Raw genomic sequence first — 24,774 nt, forward strand, 5'->3', positions numbered from 1 at the left:
ATCTGTCCACCTTGGCCTCCCAAAGTGCTGGGATTACAGGTGTGAGCCACCACGCCTGGCCACACTTTGACTATTTTATCATGCTGCCATTGATGCATGGCCTAACAGTGACTGAATAATTTCCACATGATGGGTACTGTTCTAAGCATTTTATGTATCTCTAGTCCAGACATAATGTTTCCTTAACATTTCAATCCAACTCATTTAGCGTGGAATTCAGAGTCACAAACTTTTTTCTTTTTTTTTTTTTCTTGAGACGGAGTCTCTCTCTGTCGCCCAGCCTGGAGTGCAGTGGTGTGATCTGGGCTCAGTGCAACCTCTGCCTCCCAAGTTTAAGCAATTCTCCTGCCTCAGCCTCCTGAGTAGCTGGGATTATAGGCACCCACCACCATGCCCAGCTAATTTTTTATTTTGAGTAGAGATGGGGTTTCACTGGTCTCAAACTCCTGACCTCAAGTGATCCACCTGCTTCAGTCTCCCAGAGTGCTGGGATTACAGGCATGAGCCACTGCACCCGGCCTCACAGTCACAAACTTTGATTCACAATTTAGTCTCTTAAGTATCTCCATAGCAGGAATGGGATAGCCTAAATGTGGGATTTCAGTCATTGAAAGGGTATCTACTTGAACAGTAAAATAAGCAAATTTGTACCTGGCTTACTCATCAGTCTACTGACAGCTGGGTTACCATGAGTCAGACTCCAAGAATATGATCAATTCTGGATACATAGACAAATTAGATAAAATTCTGGATCTGTGAAGCTGACAACCAGATAAAACTGTGGTGGTCCCATTGGTATTGCAATTGAGACCCTATTTGGAGAGTCAACCACACTCCCTTATTCAGAGGTCTTTTAACAACTATTAATGTGCCAGGGTGCTGGGAAAACAGCAGCAAGTAAAAACAAAGTCTCTATTCTCAAGGAGCTTCCATCTAATGGAGGGAAGGCCAACCAAAACAAAAAAGTAACTATATAACATGTTTGGACACGGCAGAAAGAAGCCAACGGACTAGTTAGGAGGCTGTCCCAATCATTCAGGAGACAATGATGCTGTGGACCTGGTAGTGGCAGTGGAAATGGTGAGAGGTGGCCAGATCCTGGAGAGGGATGTCAGGACTGGTACCTAAGTTGGACGTGGGGTGTGAGAGAAAAAGGATTTAAGGAGGTCTCCAAGGTTCTTGGCCTGAGCCAATGGAAGAACGGAGGTGTCCTTCACTGGGATATGGACTCGGAAAACCACTTTAGGGGGAAAATCAAATGAGTTACAGTCTCTCCAATCTTAAGAAACTCTAACAAACACCTCATTATTTCTTTTAATATTATATGTACCTGGTTTTGTGCTAGCAACTTCATGGGGCACATTTTTGACCCTCTTACTCTCCACAGGCAAATCTATTTACCTTCTTTCTTCTTGAGACAGGGTCTCACTTTGTCACCCAGGCTGTAGAGAAGTGGCATGATCTCTGGTCACTGATCCTCCTGCCTTGGTCTCCCAGAGTGCTGGGATTACAGGCATGAGCCACTGCACCCAGCCCTTACCTTCTTTCTTATGATGTAATTTACTTTGAATAATTAAAGCTCCCTCCATGTTTGTGAATTTCTACAAATTTATTTAGTTAGTATAAAGAATAATTACTGGGCTGGGCACGGTGGCTCACGCCTGTAATCCCAACACTTTGGGAGGCCGAGGCAGATGGATCACCTGAGGTGAGGAGTTTGAGACCAGCCTGGCTGACATGGTGAAACCCCATCTCTACTAAAAATACAAAAATTAGCTGGCCATAGTAGCGCGCGCCTATAATCCCAGCTACTCGGGAGGCTGAGGCAGGAGAATTGCTTGAACCCAGGAGGCAGAGGTTGCAGTGACCCGAGATCGTGCCATTGCACTCCAGCTGAGCGACAAGAGGAAAACTCTGTTGCAAAAAAAAAAAAGGAATAATTACCATTACTGAATACATTGCGTAGGGCAATGTAAATTACATCTTTCTTATGATGTAATTTACTTTGAATAATTAAGGCTCACTCCATGTTTATGAATTTTTATGAACTTATTTAGTTAGTATAAAGAATAATTACTATTACTGAATACATTGCACAGGGCCTGATACTTTACCTATTTATTTCCTCTTCAGGCCCTCCAAGATGGGGGATGTTGTGCACTGGCTGTCAGCTTCTTGAGGGCAGAGCCCATCCATGTCTGTTTCGTTCACCACTGTTTACCCAGTGTCCTAGTGCAGTATATAGTTGTTGCTGTATAACTGAATGAATATCCTGATATTATGGATAAGGAAACTGGCTCAGAGAGATAAAACAACTCACTCCAGGTCACCCAGGTCTTCTGACTCAGACTTTGAAGGCAATGCTTTTCCACTACTCTACTTGACCTTTCACACTGGGATCCAACACAGAACTGAATTATTCAATTATAGTATAAAACTATGCAACTATTGGCCGGGCGCGGTGGCTCAAGCCTGTAATCCCAGCACTTTGGGAGGCCGAGACGGGTGGATCACGACGTCAGGAGATCGAGACCATCCTGGCTAACACGGTGAAACCCCGTCTCTACTAAAAAATACAAAAAACTAGCCGGGCGAGGTGGCGGGCGCCTGTAGTCCCAGCTACTCCGGAGGCTGAGGCAGGAGAATGGCGTGAACCCGGGAGGCGGAGCTTGCAGTGAGCTGAGATCCGGCCACTGCACTGCAGCCTGGGTGACAGAGCGAGACTCCGTCTCAAAAAAAAAAAAAAAAAAAAAAAACTATACAGCTATTTAAAAAGGGCAATTATGGAGAAATTATATTTATAGAAATGTTTTATTTTGTGCTAAGAAAAGCAGGATAACTATATGTTTATAAGGGCTGCCATTATGTAAAACATTTAGACATATGATCAGAAAGGAAGATGTATAAGTGGAAATATAGTAGGAAATGCATGAGAGTGGTTGATTTTTTTCCCTCCGATCTTCAAATGTTGTGATAACCTATTTTAAAATGTTACTTGTAAAATGCGATGTCCAAACACTGTTTACTTACCTTTGAGGGTGTGGTGTAAGAGTTCAAGAGAATTTCCTCCTCTTCTTCCACTTCAATTCTAAGAACACTGGTTAAGAAAAACAATAATCGGCCGGGCGCAGTGGCTCAAGCCTGTAATCCCAGCACTTTGGGAGGCCGAGACGGGCGGATCACGAGGCCAGGAGATCGAGAGACGATCCCGGCTAACACGGTGAAACCCCGTCTCTACTAAAAAATACAAAAAAACTAGCCGGGCGAGGTGGCGGGCGCCTGTAGTCCCAGCTACTCGGGAGGCTGAGGCAGGAGAACGGCGTAAACCCGGGAGGCGGAGCTTGCAGTGAGCTGAGATCCGGCCACTGCACTCCAGCCTGGGTGACAGAGCAAGACTCCGTCTCAAAAAAAAAAAAAAAAAAAAAAAAAAAAAAAAAAAAAAATCGCCGGGCGCGGTGGCTAATGCCTGTAATCCCAGCACTTAGGGAGGTTGAGGTGGGCAGATCACGGGGTCAGGAGACAGAGACCATCCTGGTTAACATGGTGAAACCCCGTCTCTACTAAAAAAAAAAAAAAATACAGAAAATTAGCCGGGCGTGGTGGTTGGCGCCTGTAGTCGCAGCTACTCCAGAGGCTGAGGCAGGAGAATGGCGTGAACCCGGGAGACGGAGCTTGCAGTGAGCCGAGATCATGCCATTGCACTCCAGCGTGGGTGACAGAGCGAGACTCCATCTCAAAAAAAAAAAAAAAAAATAATAATAATAATAATAAACTTTCATATAAGGCAAGGGCTAATTGCTAGAAGAAATCTAAATAGGCCGGGCGCGGTGGCTCAAGCCTGTAATCCCAGCACTTTGGGAGGCCAAGACGGGCGGATCACGAGGTCAGGAGATCGAGACCATCCTGGCTAACACGGTGAAACCCCGTCTCTACTAAAAAATACAGAAAACTAGCCGGGCGCGGTGGCGGGCACCTGTAGTCCCAACTACTCCGGAGGCTGAGGCAGGAGAATGGCGTGAACCCGGGAGGCGGAGCTTGCAGTGAGCTGAGATCGGGCCACTGCACTCCAGCCTGGGCGGCAGAGCGAGACTCCGTCTCAAAAAAAAAAAAAAAAAAAAAAAAAAAAAGAAATCTAAATATTAGGTAATTTTTACAATTATTATTATTATTGAGATGGGGTTTCCTCTGTCATCCAGGCTGGAGTACAGTGGTCTAGTCTCAGCTTACTGCAACTTCCACCCTCCAGGTTCAAGAGATTCTCCCACCTCAGCCTACCAACTAGCTGCGTCTACAGGCATGCATCACCACGGCCAGATTATTATTATTTTTTTTAATTTGTACTTTGGCCAGGCAGTGACTCACGCCTGTAATCCCAGGACTTTGGGAGGCCTAGGTGGGCGGATCACCTGAGGTCAGGAGTTCGAGACCAGCTGGCCAACATGGTGAAACCCTGTCTCTACTAAAAAAAATTACAGAATTATCCAGGTGTGGTGGTGCGTGCCTATAATCCCAGCTACTCAGGAGGCTGAGGCAGGAGAATCACTTGAGATCGGGAGGCGGAGGTTGCAGTGAGCCAAGATTGCACCATTGCACTTCAGCCTGGGCAAAAAGAGTGAAACCAACTCACACACACATAAAAAATTTTGTCCTTTTGGTAGAGACAGGGTTTCACCTTGTTGCCCAGGTTGGTCAAAAATTCCTAGCTAGGCTCAAGTGATATGCTTGCCTAGGCCTCCCAAAGTGCTGGGATTACAGGTCTGAGCCACCATGCCCGGCCTTATTATTGTGTTTAAATTACACATGCAACTACAGACAAATTATAAAATGCAACATGCAGCTTGGTGAAAAAGACCTTCAGCAGAAAAGGATACAGCTCTTGAATGGAAACAATGTCTCTAGCTCCCGCATGGCCACTGTCCTTGCAGGCACTGTGCCGGGCTTTTGATAATCTTTTGCTCAGAAACTGAAAAAGAAAAGATAGTGAACACTGTACTTCATAGTCAAGTAGTAGCAGAGGTGTTTTCCAAAGCCTTGAGATAATAAAAGGTATTCAAAATATAATCAAAGATCTAACATTCCTCAAAGAATTAAGATACATACAGACTAAAAACAAAGACATCCCATTACTGTCTATAACACATAACAATCCTAACAATACCAACTATTTGGTAAAGACTTATCACCTGCTGGGTGATAGTTTTAAGTGCTGTATGTCCATTCTCATCTCTTTCTTTTTTTTTTTTTTTCTTTGAGACGGAGTCTCGCTCTATCCCAAGCTGGAGTGCAGTGGCGCGATCTCAGCTCACTGCAACCTCTGCCTCCTCTAGGTTCAAGCGATTCTCCTTCCTCAGCCTTCCAAGTAGCTGGGATTACAGGCGCCCACCACCATGCCCAACTAATTTTTGTATTTTCAGTAGAGACAGGGTTTCACCATGTTGGCCAGGCTGGTCTTGAACTCCTGACCTTGTGATCTGCCTGCCTCAGCCTCCCAAAGTCCTGGGATTACAAGCGTGAGCCACAGCGCTTGGCCCCATTTAATTCTTATAACAATCATAAAAAATACAGATTATTAGCCCCAATGACAGAAGAGGAAACTGAGGCTCAGGAACATAAAGTAGTTTGTCCAAGTTCACACTGGGACTGGAATCTGGGCCTGACTCGAAAGCCCACACTCCTCTCAATAGATCACAGTGCCTCCCCTGTAGAGCAGAAATAGAGAATTACATTATTAGTTTGCTTTCATTCTGTTCTTACCTCATGCTCAAAAGAGTTCAGGATCTCTGAGGTAAGGCCAACTTTATGTGTGCTGGTGCAGAAGGCTATAAGCTCGCCTACCATTCCCTCCTCATTCTGTCCATACTGAACACAAAGCTCTACCACTGTAGAAAGGAAAATTGGACAAGTAAAAACTTAGTTCATTTGTCAAAACTTTCACCTAGAAAAGCAAAAATAATCCTGGTTTACTCAATCAGCGTTTACTCAGAATCTATTAGTGCCAGGCACTGTTTTGGGCAATGAGAAAACAGAAGCATCCTTGTCCTCACAAAGCTCACTATTGGGGGGAAACAGAAGGGGACAAGGGAAGAATCAGTGGGACCAATTAAAGAATCATGGAAAGGCCCAGGTGAGAGATGATGGTAGCTTGGATCAAGGTGGTGGCAGTGGAGATGGTGAGAAGTGGCTGGACTCTGGACAGGACTTTACATACTGGAAGTGAAGCCAGTGGGATCTGCCAACTGAAGGTATAAGAAAAACAAGGCAAGGATGATGCTGATATTTTTAGCCTGCGCAACAGGAAGAGTGGCGTCCCTATTAACTGAGATGGGGAAAAGAGCCAGAGGCACTACTCTGAGGAGAGAGAGGAGATACTAGGAGCTTAGTTTTAGACATGCAGAGTCTGAGGTGCCATTTAGACATCCAACTGAAGACAGCAGGCTGTTGAACAAGCCAGCCTGTAGTTCAGGCAAGCGGTGTGGGCAGAGGTATAAATTTGGGAACCATCAGTAAATACATGGGATACTAAAGCTAGGAGATTCCGGGTGAGATCACCAAGGGAGCAAGCGTATCTAGAAGGGAGAAAAGATCCCAGGCTTGAGTCTTGGGGTGCCTTAGGGCCTCTGAGGATGAATCCGCAAAGCCTGAGAAGTGGTGACACCAGCAAAGCTTAAGAAAAACTAGCAGTAAGCCAGGCGCAGTGGCTCATGCCTGTAATCCCAGCACTTTGTGAGGTTGAGGTGGGCATACTGGTTGAGCCCAGGAGTTCGAGACCAGACTGGGCAACACAGTGAAACCCTGTTTCTATAAAAAATACAAAACTTAGCTGGGCTTGGTGGCTTGTGCCTGTAGTTCCAGCTACTTGGGGGCTGAGGTGGAAGGATTGCTTGAGCCAAGGAGGTTGAGGCTGCAGTGAGCTGTGATTTGCCCATTATACTCCAGCCTGGGTAACAGAGCAAGACCCTGTCTCAGAAAAAAAAAGAAAAAAAAAAACTAGTAGTGTCTAAGAAGCTAAGAGAAAAATGTGTTTTAAAAAAAGAAAAAATGATAGTGTCAAGTGCTGGTGCTAGTTGCTAATTCAAGATGAGGACTGAAAATTCATCACTGGTTTTAGCAAGGTGAAGGTCACTGGTAACCTTGAGTAGAGAAGCTTCAGTGAAGTGGTGGCAACAAAAGAAATTATTGAAATGGATTTAAGGAGGAAACATTTAAAGATGGCAAGCCCCCCCCACCTTTTTTTTTTTTTTTTTTTTTTTGAGACAGAGTCTTGCTCTGTCACCAGGTTGAAATGCAGTGGCACGATCTCAGCTCACTGCAACCTCCACCTCCCTGATTCAAGCAATTCTCCTGTCTCAGCCTGCCGAGTAGCTGGGACTACAGGCATGAGCCACCATGCCCAGCTAATTTTTGTATTTTCAGTAAAGACGAGGTTTCACCATGTTGGCCAGGATGGTCTCGATCTCTTGACCTTGTGATCTGCCCTCCTCGGGCTCCCAAAGTGCTGGAATCACAGGTATGAGCCACCGCACCTGGCCGACCCTTTTGAAGTCTGCTCCAATTGGGAAGGAGAGAACTCAAGTGGGAAGTAGGGTCAACAGAGTATTTTAAAGGCAAGATGGAAGCACATTTCTATACTAGTAGGAAAAAAATCTTGTAGCAAGAAAAATAGAAAATACGTAAGACAGGAGAATTACCTGTGATGTCCTTAATTGCGTCAGAAGGAATGGGGTTTAGGACTCAAGTGGAGGGCTTGGATTTTGCTAGGAATATGGAGAATTTTTTCATTGTAATAGGAAAGAAGGCTAGGTATATGTCACAGATATGGGTCAGTGAGACGTAATGGTGGTTGCTGATGGAAGTTTTCTAATCTTCTATTTTTTTCAGCAAAAAAAAATAGAAGTTTGTCAGCTGAGAGTGAAGGTGGGAGAGAAGGATGTTACAGGAGTAGGTGGAAAACAGTCACCTGGAAGACTCTGAAGAGACCAGGGGCCTGGCACCGTGGCTCACGCCTGTAATCCCAACACTTTTGGAGGCCAGGGTGGGTGGATCACCTGAGGTCAAGAGTTCAAGACCAGCCTGGCCAACATGGTGAAACCCTGTCTCTACTAAAAATACAAAAAGTAGGCCAGGCGCGGTGGCTCACACTTGTAATCCCAGCACTTTGGGAGGCCGAGGTGGGATGATCACCTGAGGTCAGGAGTTCAAGACTAGCCTGCTCAACATGGCGAAACTCTGTCTCTACTAAAAATACAAAAAATTAGCCGGGTGTGGTGGCAGGTGCCTGTAATCCCAGTTACTGAGGAGGCTGAGGCAGGAGAATTTCTTGAACCCAGGAGGTGGAGGTTGCAGTGAGCCAAGACTGCGCCACTGCACTCCAGCCTGGGTGACAAGAGAGAAACTCCATCTCAAAAAAACAAAACAACAACAAAAAGTAGCCGGGTGTGGTGGCGTGTACCTGTAATCCCAGCTACCCGGGAGGCTGTGGCAGGAGAATCACTGGAACGCGGGAGGCAGAGGCTGCAGTGGCTGAGATCAAGCCACTGCACTCCAGCCTGGGTGACAAAGCGAGACTCCATCTCAAAAAAAAAAAAAAAAAAAAAAAAAAAAAAGGGCCAGGCGCTGTGGCTCACGTCTGTAATCCCAGCACTTTGGGAGACCCAGGCGGGCGGATCATGAGGTCAGGAGATCGAGAGCATCCTGGCCAACATGGCAAAACCCCGTCTCTACTAAAAATACAAAAAAATTAGCCAGGCATGGTGGTGCGTGCTTGTAGTCCCAGCTACTCGGGAGGCTGAAGCAGGAGAATCGCTTGAACCCAGGAGGCAGAAGTTGCAGTGAGCTGAGACCACACCACTGCACTCCAGCCTGGCAACAGAGCAAGATTCCGTCTGGGGCGGGGGGAAGACACCAGGGAAATATGGTTTACTGTCAGGAAACATTAAGGTGCCATTGAGGTTACTGATGATCCAAAGTCCACAATTCCAAAGCCATTGCCAATTTCGCTCTACATGAGATGAAAGCAATTGGCATCTTGGCCTGAAGTCTTTACAAATCTGGTTCACATAACTAATTTCTCACAAATCTGGTTCACATAACTAATTTCTCTCATGCTGATTTCATGCTTACCACATAAATTTCTGACTATGATCAGGTTTTCCACTTAAGTCTTCTTTTTTTTTTTTGAGACAGGAGTCTCGCTCTTGTTGCCCAGGTTAGAGTGCAATGGCGTGATCTCAGCTCACCACAACCTCCACCTCGCAGGTTCAAGCGATTCTCCTGCCTCAGCCTCCTGAGTAGCTGGGATTACAGGCATGTGCCATTACACCTGGCTAATTTTGTATTTTTAGTAGAGACAGGGTTTCTCCATATTGGTCAGGCTGGTCTCGAACTCCTGACCTCAGGTTATCCGCCTGCCTCAGCCTCCCAAAGTGCTGGGATTACAGGCGTGTGCCACTGCGCCTGGCTAGTCTTCTTTCAAAAAGAGAAGGACGGAGTGCGGTGGCTCAGGCCTGCAATCCCAGCACTTTGGGAGGCCAAGGTGGGTGGATCACTTGAGGTCAGGAGTTTGAGAGCAGTCTGGCCAACATTGTGAAACCTCTTCTCTACTAAAAATACAAAAAAAAAAAATTAGCCGGGCCTGGTGGTGGGCGCCTGTATTCCCGGCTACTTGGGAATATGAGGCAGGAGAGTCGCTTGAACCTGGGAGGTGGAGGCTGCAGTGAGCCAAGCTCATGCCACTGCACTCCAGTCTGGGTGATAAAGCAAGACTGTCTCAAAAAAAAAAAAAAAAAAAAAAAAAAAAAAGAGAGAGAGAGAAGGCACTGGGCATGAAGACAAAGTATTCTGGTTTCTGAAATGAATTTCTCACCATAAATTAACATGTTTCATTCTCTTTTTATATATAAGAAGTTCAAAGTGTTGAGTGGTTAAGGCAGGTGCACATTCACACGGATTCCAGAACTTCCACATCTCCCGGGCTTTGCTTCAAATGACTCCTTACACTGATCTACAGCTTGACCAACACGATGGACCCGTATGATGCAGCCCGGGACTCCACGGCAGGACACCTGGCTTCACAGACAGCTCAGGCAATTAGCTTTCCTTGTCTGTTTCTCCATCTATAAACAGAGGGAGCCAACAAGCTCCCTAAAGCCCCTTCCACAGCTCAAATTCAATTTTAGGAATCCACCTCAAGGGATTCATATTTGCACAGACCAAATATGACAGCTCCGATAAGAGAACTGATGGATCAGCAGAGGTTTAAGGTGTAAGCTGGAAAGGGAGGAGCCAAGAATAAAAAGCTACATTTCAAAACCCCCACATCTCTTGCTTCGTTACCCGTTACCCCGGCCTCAACAATTCCCAAACTCAGGTGCCACCGGGGCCTAGTCTCGATCTAGCACATCCCAATTCCGCCTTTCGAGAACTTCGAGTTGGTTTAAAATCGTGCTGCATATTCGTATTTTTGATTTGGCATCCAAGCGGTACCCGGTGGGCATTTCAAAGTGCCCACATCCTAAATCTCAAAACTCAGTTTGATTCTTCCTCTCACAGCCACCGAGAACTCCGCTCCAGGGGAGGGGGAAATTGGAAGCGCTCCCCTTTCGGTTCTAAGCGCCGAGGAACTCGGGCGAGAGCGTGGAACACGGCTGCGGGGCGGGAAGGGGTGCCGGACTCACATTTCTCAATTAGAGCCTCGTCGCAGTCTAGGCCGAAGATCTGCAGCTCCTCCGCCAGCTGCTGGGGGGATGCGGACATGGTCGCCCAAGCCAGGGGCCGGGGAGCCGGCCCACCCAGCTCCGACCTGTGCCCAAGAAACCCACGGGCCTGGCGAGCGATGAGCGCCTCGCCCTCTTATCCTTCCACCCTCCGCGGACCGTGACAGGAGGTGACTGGCCCAAGCAAGACCTCAGACCGTCAGAGGGCCCCGGCCGTCGGTCACAGAGAAATACGTTTTTTAAAAAATGAAGGGGTGGCCCCCAAACGCCCTGAATAGAGGGAGCAGAAATCTCGAGAGGACGCTTTCCTGGAGAGAACGTCCTGCTTCCTAAAAGCTACCGCTGAGTTTCTCAGTGACGGTGGCAGAACAGAGTGGCCGGGAAAAACCCGCCAAATGGTTTGTGCAGCGCACGCATGCGCGAAACCGGGAGCCAACCCCAACCCTTCCGCTTGCTTTCCCCGGCTCATTCCGGGACCCGACGCGCGCACGCGCGGCCCAGGGCGCGTGCGCATCACCGGGCGTGTGGGCGTCTCTACGCACGCGCCTGGCGGCCAGCCAGTCGGCAGCTGCGCAGTTCTTTCTCACTGGGCGAGAAAGCCGGGTGCGACCCGCAACGCCCCAGGGTTACCTACACGGAAACTGAGTCTGTGTGCGGATACCTGTTTTCTGGGCATCGGCTGCTCGGTGAAGCTCAGTGGCGCATGTTCGTCACCGTTTTGCCCTGTTCCGTGGTGCGCAGGCGCTGTCGTGCGCGTGCCTTCAACTGTCTCAAACTTACTGTACCCCCTTCTCCATTCCCCTTGTCATCTCTGCCTGTTGTGCCCTTGGTTCATCCTAAAAGAATGGCTTCAGTGAGGAATCTGGTTGCCATGGTTATTATCGTGATTATCACCGTGGTGCCAGCCACAGTGATGGGTATGTTTTCTGCATCTGGGGCATTTTGGGGGATATCAGGTGGGAAGGTGACAGATAATAATTTAGTTGTGGACACGTTAAGTTTGAGTGCCTCTGGGATTTCCAGGTAGAGATTCCCAGTGGGTGACTGGAGGCTTGGGAGTGAAGGTAGGTCACTCACGGATAGAGGTTAGGGGTAAGATGAGAAGAGGGTTCTCCCCTTAAAATACATCCTAATTCTTTGAGCCAAAAATCTCTACCGTAGGAGTCATACTCTGCTGGTGGGATGGTAGAGCGTTTCTTTTTTTTTTTTTTTTTTGAGACGGAGTCTCGCTCTGTCGCCCAGGCTGGAGTGCAGTGGCCGCATCTCAGCTCACTGCAAGCTCCGCCTCCCGGGTCTATGCCATTCTCCTGCCTCAGCCTCCCGAGTAGCTGGGACTACAGGCGCCCGCCACCTCACCCGGCTAGTTTTTTGTATTTTTTAGTAGAGACGGGGTTTCACCATATTTAGCCAGGCTGGTCTCGATCTCCTGACCTTGTGATCCGCCCGTCTCGGCCTCCCAAAGTGCTGGGATTACAGGCTTGAGCCACCGCGCCCGGCCCGGTAGAGCGTTTCTAGAAAACAATTTAGCAATATGTATCAGGAGCCTTAAAAATGCCCGTCCCAGGCCGGGTGCGGTGGCTCACGCCTGTAATCCCAGCACTTCAGGAGGCTGAGGCGGGCGGATCACTTGAGCCCAGGAGTTCAAGTTCATTCTGGGCAACACGGTGAAACCCCTTCTCTACAAAAAATTAGCCGGCGGTGGTGGCGGGTTCCTGTGATCTCAGCTACTCTGGGGGCTGAGGCAGGAGGATTGCTTGAGTTCGGGAGGTCGAGTCTGCAGTGAGTCATGATCGCCTCACTGCACTCCAGCCTGGGCAACAGAGCAAGATCGTGTCTCAGAAAGCAAACAAAACTGAAGTACTTGTGACCTCTAGTCAGCCAATGGCTGCTTGGCTGTATTTTGAATTTAGGCCTAGTTAGCCATTCCGGATCCATCATGAACCTCTTTTAGGTTTCACACCCTTAAGCCTCAAATGTTTACTATCTGGCTCTTTATGGAAAATGTTTGCAGTTTCCCACCATCAGCAGTAACTAATGGATAGCAAATGTGTTACATACGTATTTTTCCCAACCTGTCTTTTAGCTTTGTGTGTGTGTGTTTTTTTTTCTACACAACATTGTACAATTATTTTCCTGTATGGTTTTAGGTTTCCTGCTTTGTATAATAAGGTATCCTCGACCTAAACTTATGAAAATATTCTTCTAATTTTTGTTTTATTAATTTTACTTACGTTTTGCCTTTAGTTTGCTAATCCACCTAGAACTAATCTTGTTTGTGATGTGAGGAAGGATTTAGCTTTTTTTATTCCTGACAAACAGCCAGCATGTCAGCAGTTATACTTAGTAAATAAAACATTCTTCTCCAACTGACTTGAATTGTGATCTTTCATGTATCCGGTCCCCATAAATACTTGAATCTGTTTCTGGATTTTCTGTTTTATCCCACTGATTTATTTGTTATCTTTTCTGTGTCAATATAATATTTTGATTGCAGGAGTAAATTAAGTGGGTTTTAGATCTGTGACATAGCCAAGTCCTAAAACAATAGTAGCTGAGACAAAACAGAATTTTATTTTTCTGTCAGGTAAAATAATTTCAGAGATAGGTAGCCCAGGGCTAAAATGATGGCTTCACCTTCATCAGGCCTCCATCTTTCTGCTCCACTGTCCTCGAATTAATCTCCATCCTTACAGTCACCTCATAGTACAAGATGGCTTCTGGAATTCCAGCCATCAGATTCACATTCCATTCCAGGTAGCAGAAAGTAGGAAGAAGAAAGGGCAAATAAAACTTAAAAACAAATAAACAAGAAAAGAGAGTGAAAAGAGGAATGAAATGAAAATGGAAAAAAGAAACAAAAAAATGACTTTTGCAAACCGTTGTTTATCCATTTTTGAAGAGGAGTCTTTCTAGAAATCCTTCTCAACCACTTTTGCTTAGACTTTAGCCACATAGCCATATCTTTATTTATTTATTTATTTATTTGTTTGTTTTTATTATTTTTTTTAATAGCCATATCTTTAAAGGAGGCTGGGAAAGCCTTCTTATAAGTTACATTGTAATATTATTGAGGAAACACATTGCTACCCCATCAATATACAAATTTTGTTACTAAGAAAGGAGTTAATACTAAGTAAGCACTTGGTAGTGTTTGCCCCAAGTAGCTTTACAGTAACTTCCCAAAACTGTTGAAGCATTTTACTTTTTTTTTTTTTTTTTTTTTTTTTTTGAGACAGGATCTTGCTTTGTTGCCCAGGCTGGAGTGCAGTAGTGTGATCAAGCTCTTTGCAGCCTCAGTCTCCTGGGTTCAAGTGATCCCCCAACCTCACTCTTCTAAGTAGCGGGGACTACAGGCATGCACTACCACACCTGGCTTGTTTTTTTTTTTTTTTTTTTTTGAGACGGAGTCTTGCTTTGTCGCCCAGGCTGGAGTGCAGTGGCCGGATCTTAGCTCACTGCAAGCTCCGCCTCCCAGGTTTACGCCATTCTCCTGCCTCAGCCTCCCGAGTAGCTGGGACTACAGGCGCCCACCACCTCGCCCGGCTAGTTTTTTGTATTTTTAGTAGAGACGGGGTTTCAACATATTAGCCAGGATGGTCTCGATCTCCTGACCTTGTGATCCGCCCGTCTCGGCCTCCCAAAGTGCTGGGAATACAGGCTTGAGCCACCGTGCCCGGCCACCTGGCTTGTTTTTGTTTTTGTTTTTGTTTCTGAGACAGTGTCTCACTCTGTTGCCCAGGCTAGAGTGCAGTAGAGTGATCTCAGCTCACTGCAACCTCTGCCTCCCAGATTCAAGCGATTCTTGTGCCTCAGCCTCCCGAGTAGCTGGGATTACAAGTGCCCACCACCACACCCAGCTAATTTTGTATTTTTAGTAGAGATGGGGTTTCGCCATGTTGGCCAGGCTGGCCTCAAGCTTCTGACCTCAGGTGATCCACCAATCTCAGCCTCCCAAAGTGCTGGGATTACAGGCATGAGCCACAACTCCCAGCCTTGGACATATTTCTTGCAACCAGTCACTTTGACCAAATTCTCTTATTAATATTAATGTTTTAGGAGAATCTCAGATTTCCTAGATTATAATAACATTTACAAATAAAAATATATTTTTCCCTTCTTCTCAAATATTGATACTAATCATTTTATTTTCCTGTCTTGGTGCATTGAACCAAACCTTGGAATCGTTGTTGAATCACGGTAGGCATCCTTGCCTTCTTCCTGTTTCTGATGGCACCGGCTTCAGCATGGCCTCCTTTGGTGTGATGAGTGTTATTGGGTTGTGTTAAGAGTGCATAATCTGCACTTTCGGAGGCTGAGGCGGGTGGATCACCTGAGGTCAGGAGTTTGAGACCAGCCTGGCCAACATGGTGAAACCTCATCTCTACTAAAAATACAAAAAATTAGCCGGGCGTGGCCAGGCACGTGACTTACGTCTGTAATCCCAGGACTTTGGGAGGCTGAGGCGGGTGGATCACGAGGTCAGGAGTTCGAGACCAGCCTGGCCAACATAGTGAAACCCCGTCTCTACTAAAAATACAAAAATTAGCCGGGTACGATGGCGGTTGCCTGTAATCACAGCTACTCGGGAGGCTGAGGCAGGAGCATCACTTGAACCAGGGAGGCAGAGGTTGCAGTTAGCCAAGATTATGCCACTACACTCCAGCCTGAGCAACAGAGTGAGATTCTGTCTCAAAAAAAAAAAAAAAAAAATTAGCCAGGCGTGGTGGCAGTCGCCTGTAATCCCAGCTACTCAAGAGGCTGAGGCAGGAGAATTGCTTGAACCCGGGAGGTGGAGATTGCAGTGAGCTGAGGTTACACCACTGCACTCCAACCTGGACAACAGAGCAAGACTCTGCCTCAAAAAAAAAAAAAAAAGAGTTCCCTTTTCTTCACATCCTTGCCAACATCAATATTGTTGTTATTCAAATTTTCTTCCTCCCAAATTTTCTTTCTTCCCCATGCTGTTATCTGAAACTAAGGCTTTCTGCATTGTGGGAGGCAAGATTTAAAAAAACAAAGCTTGGGCTGGGCACGGTGACTCACGCCTGTAATCCCAGCACTTTGGGAGGCCGAGGCAGGCAGATCGCCTGAGGTCAGGAGTTCAAGACCAGCCTGGCCAACATGGGAAACCCTATCTCTACTAAAAACACAAAAATTAGCTGGGCATGGTGGCGGGTGCCTGTAATCACAGCTTACTTAGGAGGCTGAGGCAGGAGAATCGCTTGAACCCAAGAGGTGGAGGTTGCAGTGAGCCAAGACTGCACCACTGTACTCCAGCCTGGGTGACAGAGCAAGATTCTGTCTGAAAAAAAATCCGAAGCTCTGAACTTTGAACCTATTAGCAACTGTTTATTGAGTTACTACTATGTCTGAGGCACTGAGTTAGACCCGTGGTGAAGGTGGTGGGAGCTCAGAGGGAATAATAACAGCAACTGGGATGGGCACCTTATTGGCCACCTCCCCCAAGTTATCTTTACTCCTTAGGCAGCCCTGTGTGCCATGACTGTTCCCACCCTCCCATAGTTCTCCCTATGGAGGCCACTGTCATCTGCTTAAAATTTAAGTCTGATCATGTCAGCATTCCTCGTCCCCTTAGAACCCTGTCAGTGAGTTCCTCTTACTTTTAGGATGAAGACTAAGCCTCTCAACCTGACCCAAGAGGCCTTTTTCTTGTTCTTTTTTTTTTTTTGAAACGGAGTCTCGCTCTGTTGCCCAGCCTGGAGTGCAGTAATGCGATCTCGGCTCACTGCAAACTTCCCGTCCCGAGCTCAAGCAATTCTCCTGCCTCAGCCTCCCTAGTAGCTGGGACTGTAGGTGCCCACTGCCACGCCCAGCTATTTTTGTAGTTTTAGCAGAGATGGGGTTTCACCACATTGGCCAGGCTGGTCTTGAACTGCTGACCTCAAGTGATCTGTGCGCCTCGGCCTCCCAAAGTGCTGGGATTACAGGTGTGAAGCACTGCACCCGGCCATTGAAGAGATGTTTTTAATTTTGATGAAATCCAGTTTATCATTTTTTCTTTTATGGTTTGTGCTTTTTGTTTCCTAAGAAATTTTGCATAACCCAAGATCACAAAGATTTTTTCTTTTTTTCTTCTAGGCTGAGGCAGGTGGATCACTTGAGGCCAGGAGTTCAAGCAGAACATGAACCAAGTGTGGGACTCTTCTGAACTCGGGGCTCTATGCAGTTGCACAGGTTGCCCGCCCATGAAGCCGGCTGTGTTCACAGTTGTTCCCAGCTAATGCCAGAGGGCCCCTTTGCTTGAAGCCAGCAGCAGGGTGGGACCACTCTGGTGAACTGCCCTTCTTTGGACTTGGGCGTCTCAGTTGCTCCCTTTCTGCTCAGTGGGGCTGTATTATAATCCTCACCATAGCCTTCTGAGACCTGCTGACGGCTGTGAGAAGGGAGGAGTGTGCTAGGAACAGCCCTGGCTGGGGAGCCAGGAGACCTGGCTGGGTTTCCTCTCCTGAGTGAGCTGGGTGTGGGCTAGGATTGTATGACAACTGACCTTGGCTTGCCCTTGAATAAGTGCTTGCTAAGAGAGAAGTAGTCCTGGGAACACAAGAAGGGTGGCCCCAAGGAGATAACAATGGACACATTATTTAAACTTTTTTCCTTCTTTTGCAATTCTGCATAGTCATCCTCTCTTGCACAGAACTTCCGTCTAGAATGGTAGGACATCACCCATAACAGTCATATTCATCATGCATTACCTTATGTGTTAAAAGCATTTAGGACTCTTTAGGAGTGGGGCTTCTCTTGCAAATGAGGGAGTCTTTGTGCCAGTGCCTCAGTAGGACCAACGCTGGAGCAGAAGCCGCGAGAGGAGGGCAGTGGTGGAAATGTTCTAGATGTGTGCCGCTAGATTCGGTAGCTGCCCGCCCCATATGGCTACTGAACACTTGGAGTGGGGCTAGAGAAGCTGAGGAATTACATTTTAAATTTCATGTAGTTTTAACTAATTTAAAAAATGTCTATAGCTACATGTGGCAGTGACAACCTAGTTAGACAGTAGAGACTAAATCTAGAGCCTAGAACCACGTGGTCTGCCCGCCTCAGCCTCCCAAAGTGCTAGGATTACAGGCATGAGCCACGGCACCTGGCCCTGCTAAATCTTTTTAAACCCACTGTTGACACCTGTTGCTCAGAAAAAAAAGATTCCTTTCAAACATGACTGCTCATTGACAATGGACCTGGTCACCCGAGACATCTGATGGAGATGCGCACGGAGATGAATGTTTTCACGCCTGTGAACACAACATCCATTCTGCAGCAGGTGAAGGAATAATTTCAACTCTTAAGTTTTATTATTTAAGAAATACATTTTGTGGCCGTGCGCGGTGGCTCAGGCCTGTAATCCCAGAACTTTGGGATACTGAGGCGGGCGGATCACCTGAGGTCAGGAGTTCGAAGCCATCCTGGCCAACATGGTGAAACCCTGTCTCTATTAAAAATACAAAAATTATCCGGATGTGGTGGGCGCCTGTAATCCCACCTGCTTGGGAGGCTGAGGCAGGAGAATTGCCTGAACCTAGGAGGCGGAGGTTGCAGTGAGCTGAGATCGTGCCACTGCACTCCAGCCTCGGCAACACAGCAAGACTCCATCTCAAAAAAAAAAAAAAAAAAAAAAAGACATTTTTGTAAGGCTGTAGCTGCCGTGGAAAGTGATTCCTCTGATGGATCTGGGCAAAGTAAATTGAAAATCTTCTGGAAAGGATTCACCTGACTGATTTGACCTGCAAGGCACGATGAACCACTTTTAGATTTAGGGTTTATTCTTTTTTTTTTTTTGAGACGGAGTCTCGCTGTGTCGCCCAGGCTGGAGTGTAGTGGCTGGATCTTGGCTCACTGCAAGCTCCGCCTCCCGGGTTTACGCCATTCTCCTGCCTCAGCCTCCCGAGTAGCTGGGACTACAGGCGCCTGCCACCTCGCCTGGCTAGTTTTTTGTATTTTTTAGTAGAGACGGGGTTTCACCGTGTTAGCCAGAATGGTCTCGATCTCCTGACCTCGTGATCCACCTGTCTCGGCCTCCCAAAGTGCTGGGATTACAGGCTTGAGCCACCGCGCCCGGCCTAGGGTTTATTCTTTACATAGACAGCAAAAAGGAGGACAAGCCTAAGATGCCAGCCCCTGCGGTCCTTGTCCCCTACACCAAAAAGGATGACCCTGAAAGAGAAGGGGCTGGTGGCTGAAAGGGGAGTTAGGGGATGCCCCGTAGCTGAGGAGCCTATTCCAGATACAGCTGAGTAATTTTATCTTCTGCAGCTCTATTTAGAGGAAGGCAGGGCAGAGAGCCTCAGATCTCACAGAACCTGGAGGTGATGCAGAACCGTCTCATGACAGCTGCCAGGGGAAATGGGGAGGCCAATGGGAGGTGGCCTGGTAGCAGCTCCTATAGGCCTTTCACCCTCTGGATGATGGCAAGATGCCCTGCCAAGACTCAGATGAGCTGCAGCTGAAGCCTTTGCCACCTGGCCTAAGTATTTTGGTCTCTGGCCTTTCTTTCTCCTTCCTTCCTTCCTTCCTTCCTTCCTTCCTTCCTTCCTTCCTTCCTTCCTTCCTTCCTTCCTTCCTTCCTTCCCTCCCTCCCTCCCTCCCTCCCTCCCTCCCTCCCTCCCTCCTTCCTTCCTTCCTTCTTTCTTTCTTTCTTTTTTTTTTTTTTTTTTGAGACGGACTCTCACTCTGTCGCCCGGGCTGGAGTACAGTGGCCGGATCTCAGCTCACTGCAAGCTCCGCCTCCCAGGTTTACGTCATTCTCCTGCCTCAGCCTCCCGAGTAGCTGGGACTATAGGCGCCCGCCACCTCGCCCAGCTAGTTTTTTTGTATTTTTTTTTAGTAGAGACGGGGTTTCACTGTGTTAGCCAGGATGGTCTCGATCTCCTGGCCTCGTGATCCGCCCGTCTCGGCCTCCCAAAGTGCTGGGATTACAGGCTTGAGCCACCGCGCCCGGCCCCTTCCTTCCTTTCTTTTCTTTCTTTCTTTCTTTCTTTCTTTTCTTTCTTTCTTTCTTTCTTTCTTTCTTTCTTTCTTTCTTTCTTTCTTTCTTTCTTTCTTTCTCTTCTTTCTTTCTCTTTCTCTCTCTTTCTCTCTTCTCTCTTTTCTCTCTTTCTCTCTTTCTCTCTTTCTTCCCTTTCTTCCCTTTCTTCCCTTTCTTTCTTTCTTTCTTTCTTTCTTTCTTTCTTTCTTTCTTTCTTTCTTTCTTTCTTTCTTTCTTTCTTTCTTTCTCCCTTTCTCTCTCTCTCTCTCTCCCTCTTTCTTTTTTTTTGAGATGAAGTCTCACTCTGTTGTTCAGGCTAGAGTACAGTGGTGCAATCTCGGCTCACTGCAACCTCCACCTCCCAGGTTCAAGCAATTCTCCTGCCTCAGCCTCCCGAGTAGCTGGGATTATAGGCATGCACCACCACACCCAGCTAATTTTTGTATTTTTAATAGAGACAGGGTTTCACCATGTTGGCCAGGCTGGTCTTGAACTCCTGACCTCAGGTGATTCACCTGCCTTGGCCTCCCAAAGTGCTGAGATTACAGTTGTTAGCCACCACCTCTGGCTGGTCTCTGGTCTTTCATATATCCAGCTAAGGGGTATAGCTGCACCATCAGATACTCTAGCTGTTTGCACTGATAGGGACTTGTACCAAAAACTTTTTTAAAAAAAGAAAAAACAAGCCAGGCGCGGTGGCTCAAGCCTGTAATCCCAGCACTTTGGGAGGCCGAGACGGGCGGATCACGAGGTCAGGAGATCGAGACCATCCTGGCTAACAGAGTGAAACCCCGTCTCTACTAAAAAATTTAAAAAAAAACTAGCCGGGCGAGGTGGCGGGCGCCTGTAGTCCCAGCTACTCAGGAGGCTGAGGCAGGAGAATGGCGTAAACCCGGGAGGCAGAGCTTGCAATGAGCGGAGATCTGGCCACTGCACTTCAGCCTGGGCGACAGAGCGAAACTCCGTCTCAAAAAAAAAAAAAAAAACCAAAACAAAAAAACAAGGTCTTACTCTGGCACCCAGGCTGGAGTACAGTGGTCTGATCTTGGCTCACTGCAACCTCTGCCTCCCAGGCTCAAGTGATCCTCCTGCTTCAGCTTCCCAAGTAGCTGGGACTACAGACTCCATGCCACCACATTTTTTTTTTCTTTAAGATAGGGTCTTTCTCTGTTGCCTAGGCTGGAGTGCAGTGGCGCAATCTCGGCTTATTGCAACTTCCGCCTCCTAGGTTCAAGTGATTCTCGTGCTTCAGCCTCTCAAGTAGCTGGGATTATAGGTGTGTACCACCATGCCTGGCTAATTTTTGTTTTTTTAGTAGAGATGGGATTTTACCAAGTTGGCCAGGCTGGTCTCGAACTGCTGGTCTCAGGTGATCCGCCTGCCTCGGCCTCCCAAAGTGCTGGGATTACAAGCCCGAGCCACTGCACCTAGAAATACCATAATTAAACAATTATTTTAAAATTTTTGTATCTTTTTTTTTGTAGAAACGAGTTCCCCATGTTGGTTGGGCTGGTCTCAAACTCGTGGACTCAAGTGATCCAACCGCCTCTGCCTCCCAAAGCACTGGGATTACAAGTGTGAGCCACTGCCTGGCCTCAAAATCATTTTCTTCTTTTTGAATTAGAGACAGGGTTTCACCATGTTGCCCAGGCTGGCCTCGAACTCTTGAGCTCAAGCGATCTGCCCGCCTTAACCTCCCAAAATGCTGAGATTATAAGTATGAGTCACCGTGCCCGGCCCCAAAACATTTTATTTTATTTTATTTTATTTTATTTTTATTTTATTTTATTTTATTTTTTGAGATGGAGTCTTGCTCTGTCACCCAGGCTGGAGTACAGTGGTGCAATCTCGGCTCACTGCAGCCTGTGCCCCTGGGGTTCCAGTGATTCTCCTGCCTCAGCCTCCTGGGTGGCTAGGATTACAGGTGCACGCCACCATGCCTGGCTAATTTTTGTATTTTTAGTAGAGATGGGGTTTCGCCATGTTGGCCAGGCTGGTCTTGAACTCCTGACCTCAGATGATCTACCCACCTCAGCCTCCCAAAGTGCTGAGATTACAGGCTTAAGCCACAGCGCCTCGCCATGAATGACTATTATTTTATTTATTCTTTTATTTTTGAGACAGGTTCTCACTACGTCACCCAAGGTGGAGTTGCAGTGGTATGATCTCGGCTCACTGCAGCCTCAACTTCCCTGGCTCAAGCAATTATCCCACCTCAGTCTCCCAAGTAGCTAGGACTACAGGTGTCCACCACCCTGCCTGGCTAATTTTTAAAGTTTTTGAAGAGACAGGGTCTTGCTATTTTGTCCAGGCTGGTCTCATACTCCTGAACTCAAGTAATCCTTTTGTGTTGGCCTCCCAAAGTGCTGGGATTACAGGCATGAGCCACCACACCCAGCCTTTACTTTTATTTTTGAAGAAAATAAAATATCTCTCTTTCTCTTGCCAGCCATGTGAAGACGTGCTTGCTTCCCCTTTGCCTTCTGCAATGATTGTACATTTCCTGAGGCCTCCCAGCCATGCTTCCTGTATAATCTGCAGAACTGTGAGTCAATTAAACCACTTTTCCTCATAAATGACCCAATCTCAGGTACTTCTTTATAGGAGTGCAAGAATGGACTAATACAGGCCGGGCGCGGTGGCTCAAGCCTGTAATCCCAGCACTTTGGGAGGCCGAGACGGGCAGATCACAAGGTCAGGAGATCGAGACCATCCTGGCTAACATGGTGAAACCCCGTCTCTACTAAAAATACAAAAAACTAGCCGGGCGAGGTGGCGGGCGCTTGTAGTCCCAGCTACTCGGGAGGCTGAGGCAGGAGAATGGCGTAAACCCGGGAGGCGGAGCTTGCAGTGAGCTGAGATCCGGCCACTGCACTCCAGCCTGGGCGACAGAGCGAGACTCCGTCTCAAAAAAAAAAAAAAAAAAAAAAAAAGAATGGACTAATACAGAGACATTTTAAGGGGCAGATTGGGGATGGGAAAGGAAAACAGTCTCTCCTTTGGTCCTTGGGACTGGCTTCTCCTGGCTTTCTATGCATTTGTAACGCAGATTGGCTGTTTCTGGTGGGAGTTCCCCTCCAAGCAGCCCTGGCTTGTGGGTGGCTCTCTATAGGAGCCACATGTTTTCAGCGACCTTTCCTCCACTTCAGTACCAGTATCCCCAGGGTCTTCCAGGAGAAGCCCCCAGGGGGCCGTCTGGACATCTGCTCAGGTGCTGCTAGCAAGCACCAGGCTCCGGGCAGCTTAGATGGTTTCTCTGAGGGGAGATGTTCTCAGCTGCTGAAGAGAAATTTCTTCACTCTTCTCTTCTACATGTTTCTTGGAAGAGGCTTCTTTGGCCCTGTAGAAATGAAAAGGCAGAAGGCAGTGGTGAGGGGCAGGCGGTGTGCATGTCGTGGGGAGGGTGGTGCCATATGCACAGGGTGCAGCTCCACCCTCCTGAAGCCAGAAGGGAGGTGAACGCTGCAGCGGCCCCTCCTCCGGATTATCTCGGGCACCCTGGCGGCCACCCTCCTATTGTCCCTCCAGCTCCCTCCTTGCTCTATCCCTGGGGTCTCGCAGCTGGCAGAGGCTGGCGTGTCTGGAGACAGACTTGAAAGAGCTGCAGGGTCAAGGAGTTCAACGAAGAGTCTTACAGATGAGGACCTAGAGGCTGGACATGTGCCCGAGGTCACTTGGCTGGAGAACAGGGGCCAGCAGACACCCCCAGGGCCTGGGCACTATTAGCGCCCTTCTTCTCCCACCCCAGGAGGCAGGGAGGGGCAAAGGTTGGGGCTCTGAGCCACTCCTGCCCTTCCCTGTTTGGCTTTTCAAGAAGTCAGGGCAGGTTGAGGGTGGCGGGGGGGCTTGCCTGGACTTTGAGGCCCCCTCAGTCCCAAATAGTCCAAGGCTACCCCACTGGCTTTCTATTATTTGACCAGATCAAATTTTGCCTTTTTTTGGTGGGTGGGGGATAGAAATGAGGGTCTTGCTATGTTACCCAGGCTGGTCTTGAACTCCTAGGCTCAAGCGATCCTCCCGCCTCGACCTCTCAAAGTGCTGGGATTACAGGTATGAGCCACTGTGCCTGGCCTATTGCCTTAAAAAAGAACCCTCTAGTCTTTGAAACGATTTATGTTCTAATTGCTTCTATTTATTTTTATCTTTGCATTGTGGACACTGATAACTGCTTTCCCACTGAATTATCTTAGTTTTTTTGTTTTTTTGGTTTTTTTTTTTGAGACGAAGTCTTGCTCTGTCACCCCAAGCTGGAGTGCAGTGGTGCAATCTCGGCTCACTGCAACCTCCACCTCCTGGGTTAAAGCGATTCTCCTGCCTCAGCCTCCTGAGTAGCTGGGACTACAGGCGAACCACCATTCCCGGCTAATTTTTGTATTTTTAGCAGAGACGGGGTTTTGCTGTGTTAGCCAGGCTGGTCTCGAACTCCTGACCTCACGATCCGCCTGCTTCTGCCTCCGAAAGTGCTGGGATTACAGGTGTGAGCCACCATGCCTGGCCTGTTATCCTCTTGTTTTAATCGTTTCATATCTTGCCCATTTCTCCCGTCTACTTTTAGCTGGTTCCATATTTGGATTTTTTTCAGCATTCATACTGTTTTATCAATGTTTCTATCCCTGCTTTTTAACTCTTCTATTTATAATATTTTAGTCAATTGACTTAATCTTCCCACTCCCCCACCCCCACCCCACCGAGACGGAGTCTTGCTCTGTCGCCCAGGCTGGAGTGCAGTGGCACGATCTCGGCTCACTGTAACCTCCGCCTCCCGGGTTCAAGCAATTCTCCTGCCTCAGCCTCCCAAGTAGCTGGGACTACAGGCACCCACCACCACACCTGGCTAATTTTTGTATTTTTAGTAGAGACGGGGTTTCGCAATGTTGGCCAGGTTGGTCTCAAACTCCTGACCTCAGGTGATCCACCCGCCTCAGTCTCCCAAAGTGCTGGGATTACAGGTGTGAGCCACTGCACCTGGCTCATGCACGCACTTTGCCACTCTGCTTCCCACACCCTCATCCTCTCCAAGCCCTGCTCAGCGCCCAGATGAAGCCTGTCTTCCCCCGCTTGGCCTGCAGGGAATAAAGTGGACAG

General features: G+C 47.7%; 3 protein-coding genes and 1 pseudogene across 8 annotated transcripts in view; 2 read left to right on the plus strand and 2 right to left on the minus strand.

Moving 5' to 3' along the window:
• Positions 1 to 11,466, minus strand: part of POLA2 (DNA polymerase alpha 2, accessory subunit) — a 38,835-nt gene extending 27,369 nt beyond the window's left edge. The window contains exons 1-4 of one of the 4 annotated variants that reach the window (XM_050757180.1): positions 11,374 to 11,466; positions 5,755 to 5,879; positions 4,872 to 4,963; positions 3,031 to 3,088 (exon numbers count right to left, since the gene is read on the minus strand). In XM_050757180.1, the coding sequence (XP_050613137.1) occupies positions 3,031 to 3,088; positions 4,872 to 4,963; positions 5,755 to 5,838 (234 nt within the window). In that variant the 5' untranslated portion in view covers positions 5,839 to 5,879; positions 11,374 to 11,466. Of the gene's footprint in view, positions 1 to 3,030; positions 3,089 to 4,871; positions 4,964 to 5,754; positions 5,880 to 10,673; positions 11,285 to 11,373 lie in introns of those variants that run through there. The other 3 variants (XM_050757177.1, XM_050757178.1, XM_050757181.1) reach the window with 3 other exon arrangements.
• Positions 1 to 24,774, plus strand: part of FAU (FAU ubiquitin like and ribosomal protein S30 fusion) — a 231,467-nt gene that overhangs the window by 81,609 nt on the left and 125,084 nt on the right. The window contains exon 1 of one of the 3 annotated variants that reach the window (XM_050757350.1): positions 2,141 to 2,150. The exons of the other annotated variants lie outside the window; for them this stretch is intronic. The gene's annotated coding sequence lies outside the window, so the exon portion shown is untranslated. Of the gene's footprint in view, positions 1 to 2,140; positions 2,151 to 24,774 lie in introns of those variants that run through there. 3 annotated transcript variants of the gene reach the window in all.
• The window catches only part of LOC126935634 (uncharacterized), a 30,216-nt pseudogene continuing 16,979 nt past the window's right edge, over positions 11,538 to 24,774 (plus strand).
• LOC126935633 (solute carrier family 22 member 20-like) overlaps positions 22,646 to 24,774 on the minus strand; it is a 29,637-nt gene continuing 27,508 nt past the window's right edge. The window contains 1 exon segment of the mRNA XM_050757374.1: positions 22,646 to 23,029. Coding sequence (XP_050613331.1) covers positions 22,933 to 23,029 — 97 coding nt within the window. The 3' untranslated portion in view covers positions 22,646 to 22,932.

Source organism: Macaca thibetana, chromosome 14, assembly GCF_024542745.1.
Source record: "Macaca thibetana thibetana isolate TM-01 chromosome 14, ASM2454274v1, whole genome shotgun sequence".
In the NCBI taxonomy this organism is placed as follows: domain Eukaryota; kingdom Metazoa; phylum Chordata; class Mammalia; order Primates; family Cercopithecidae; genus Macaca; species Macaca thibetana.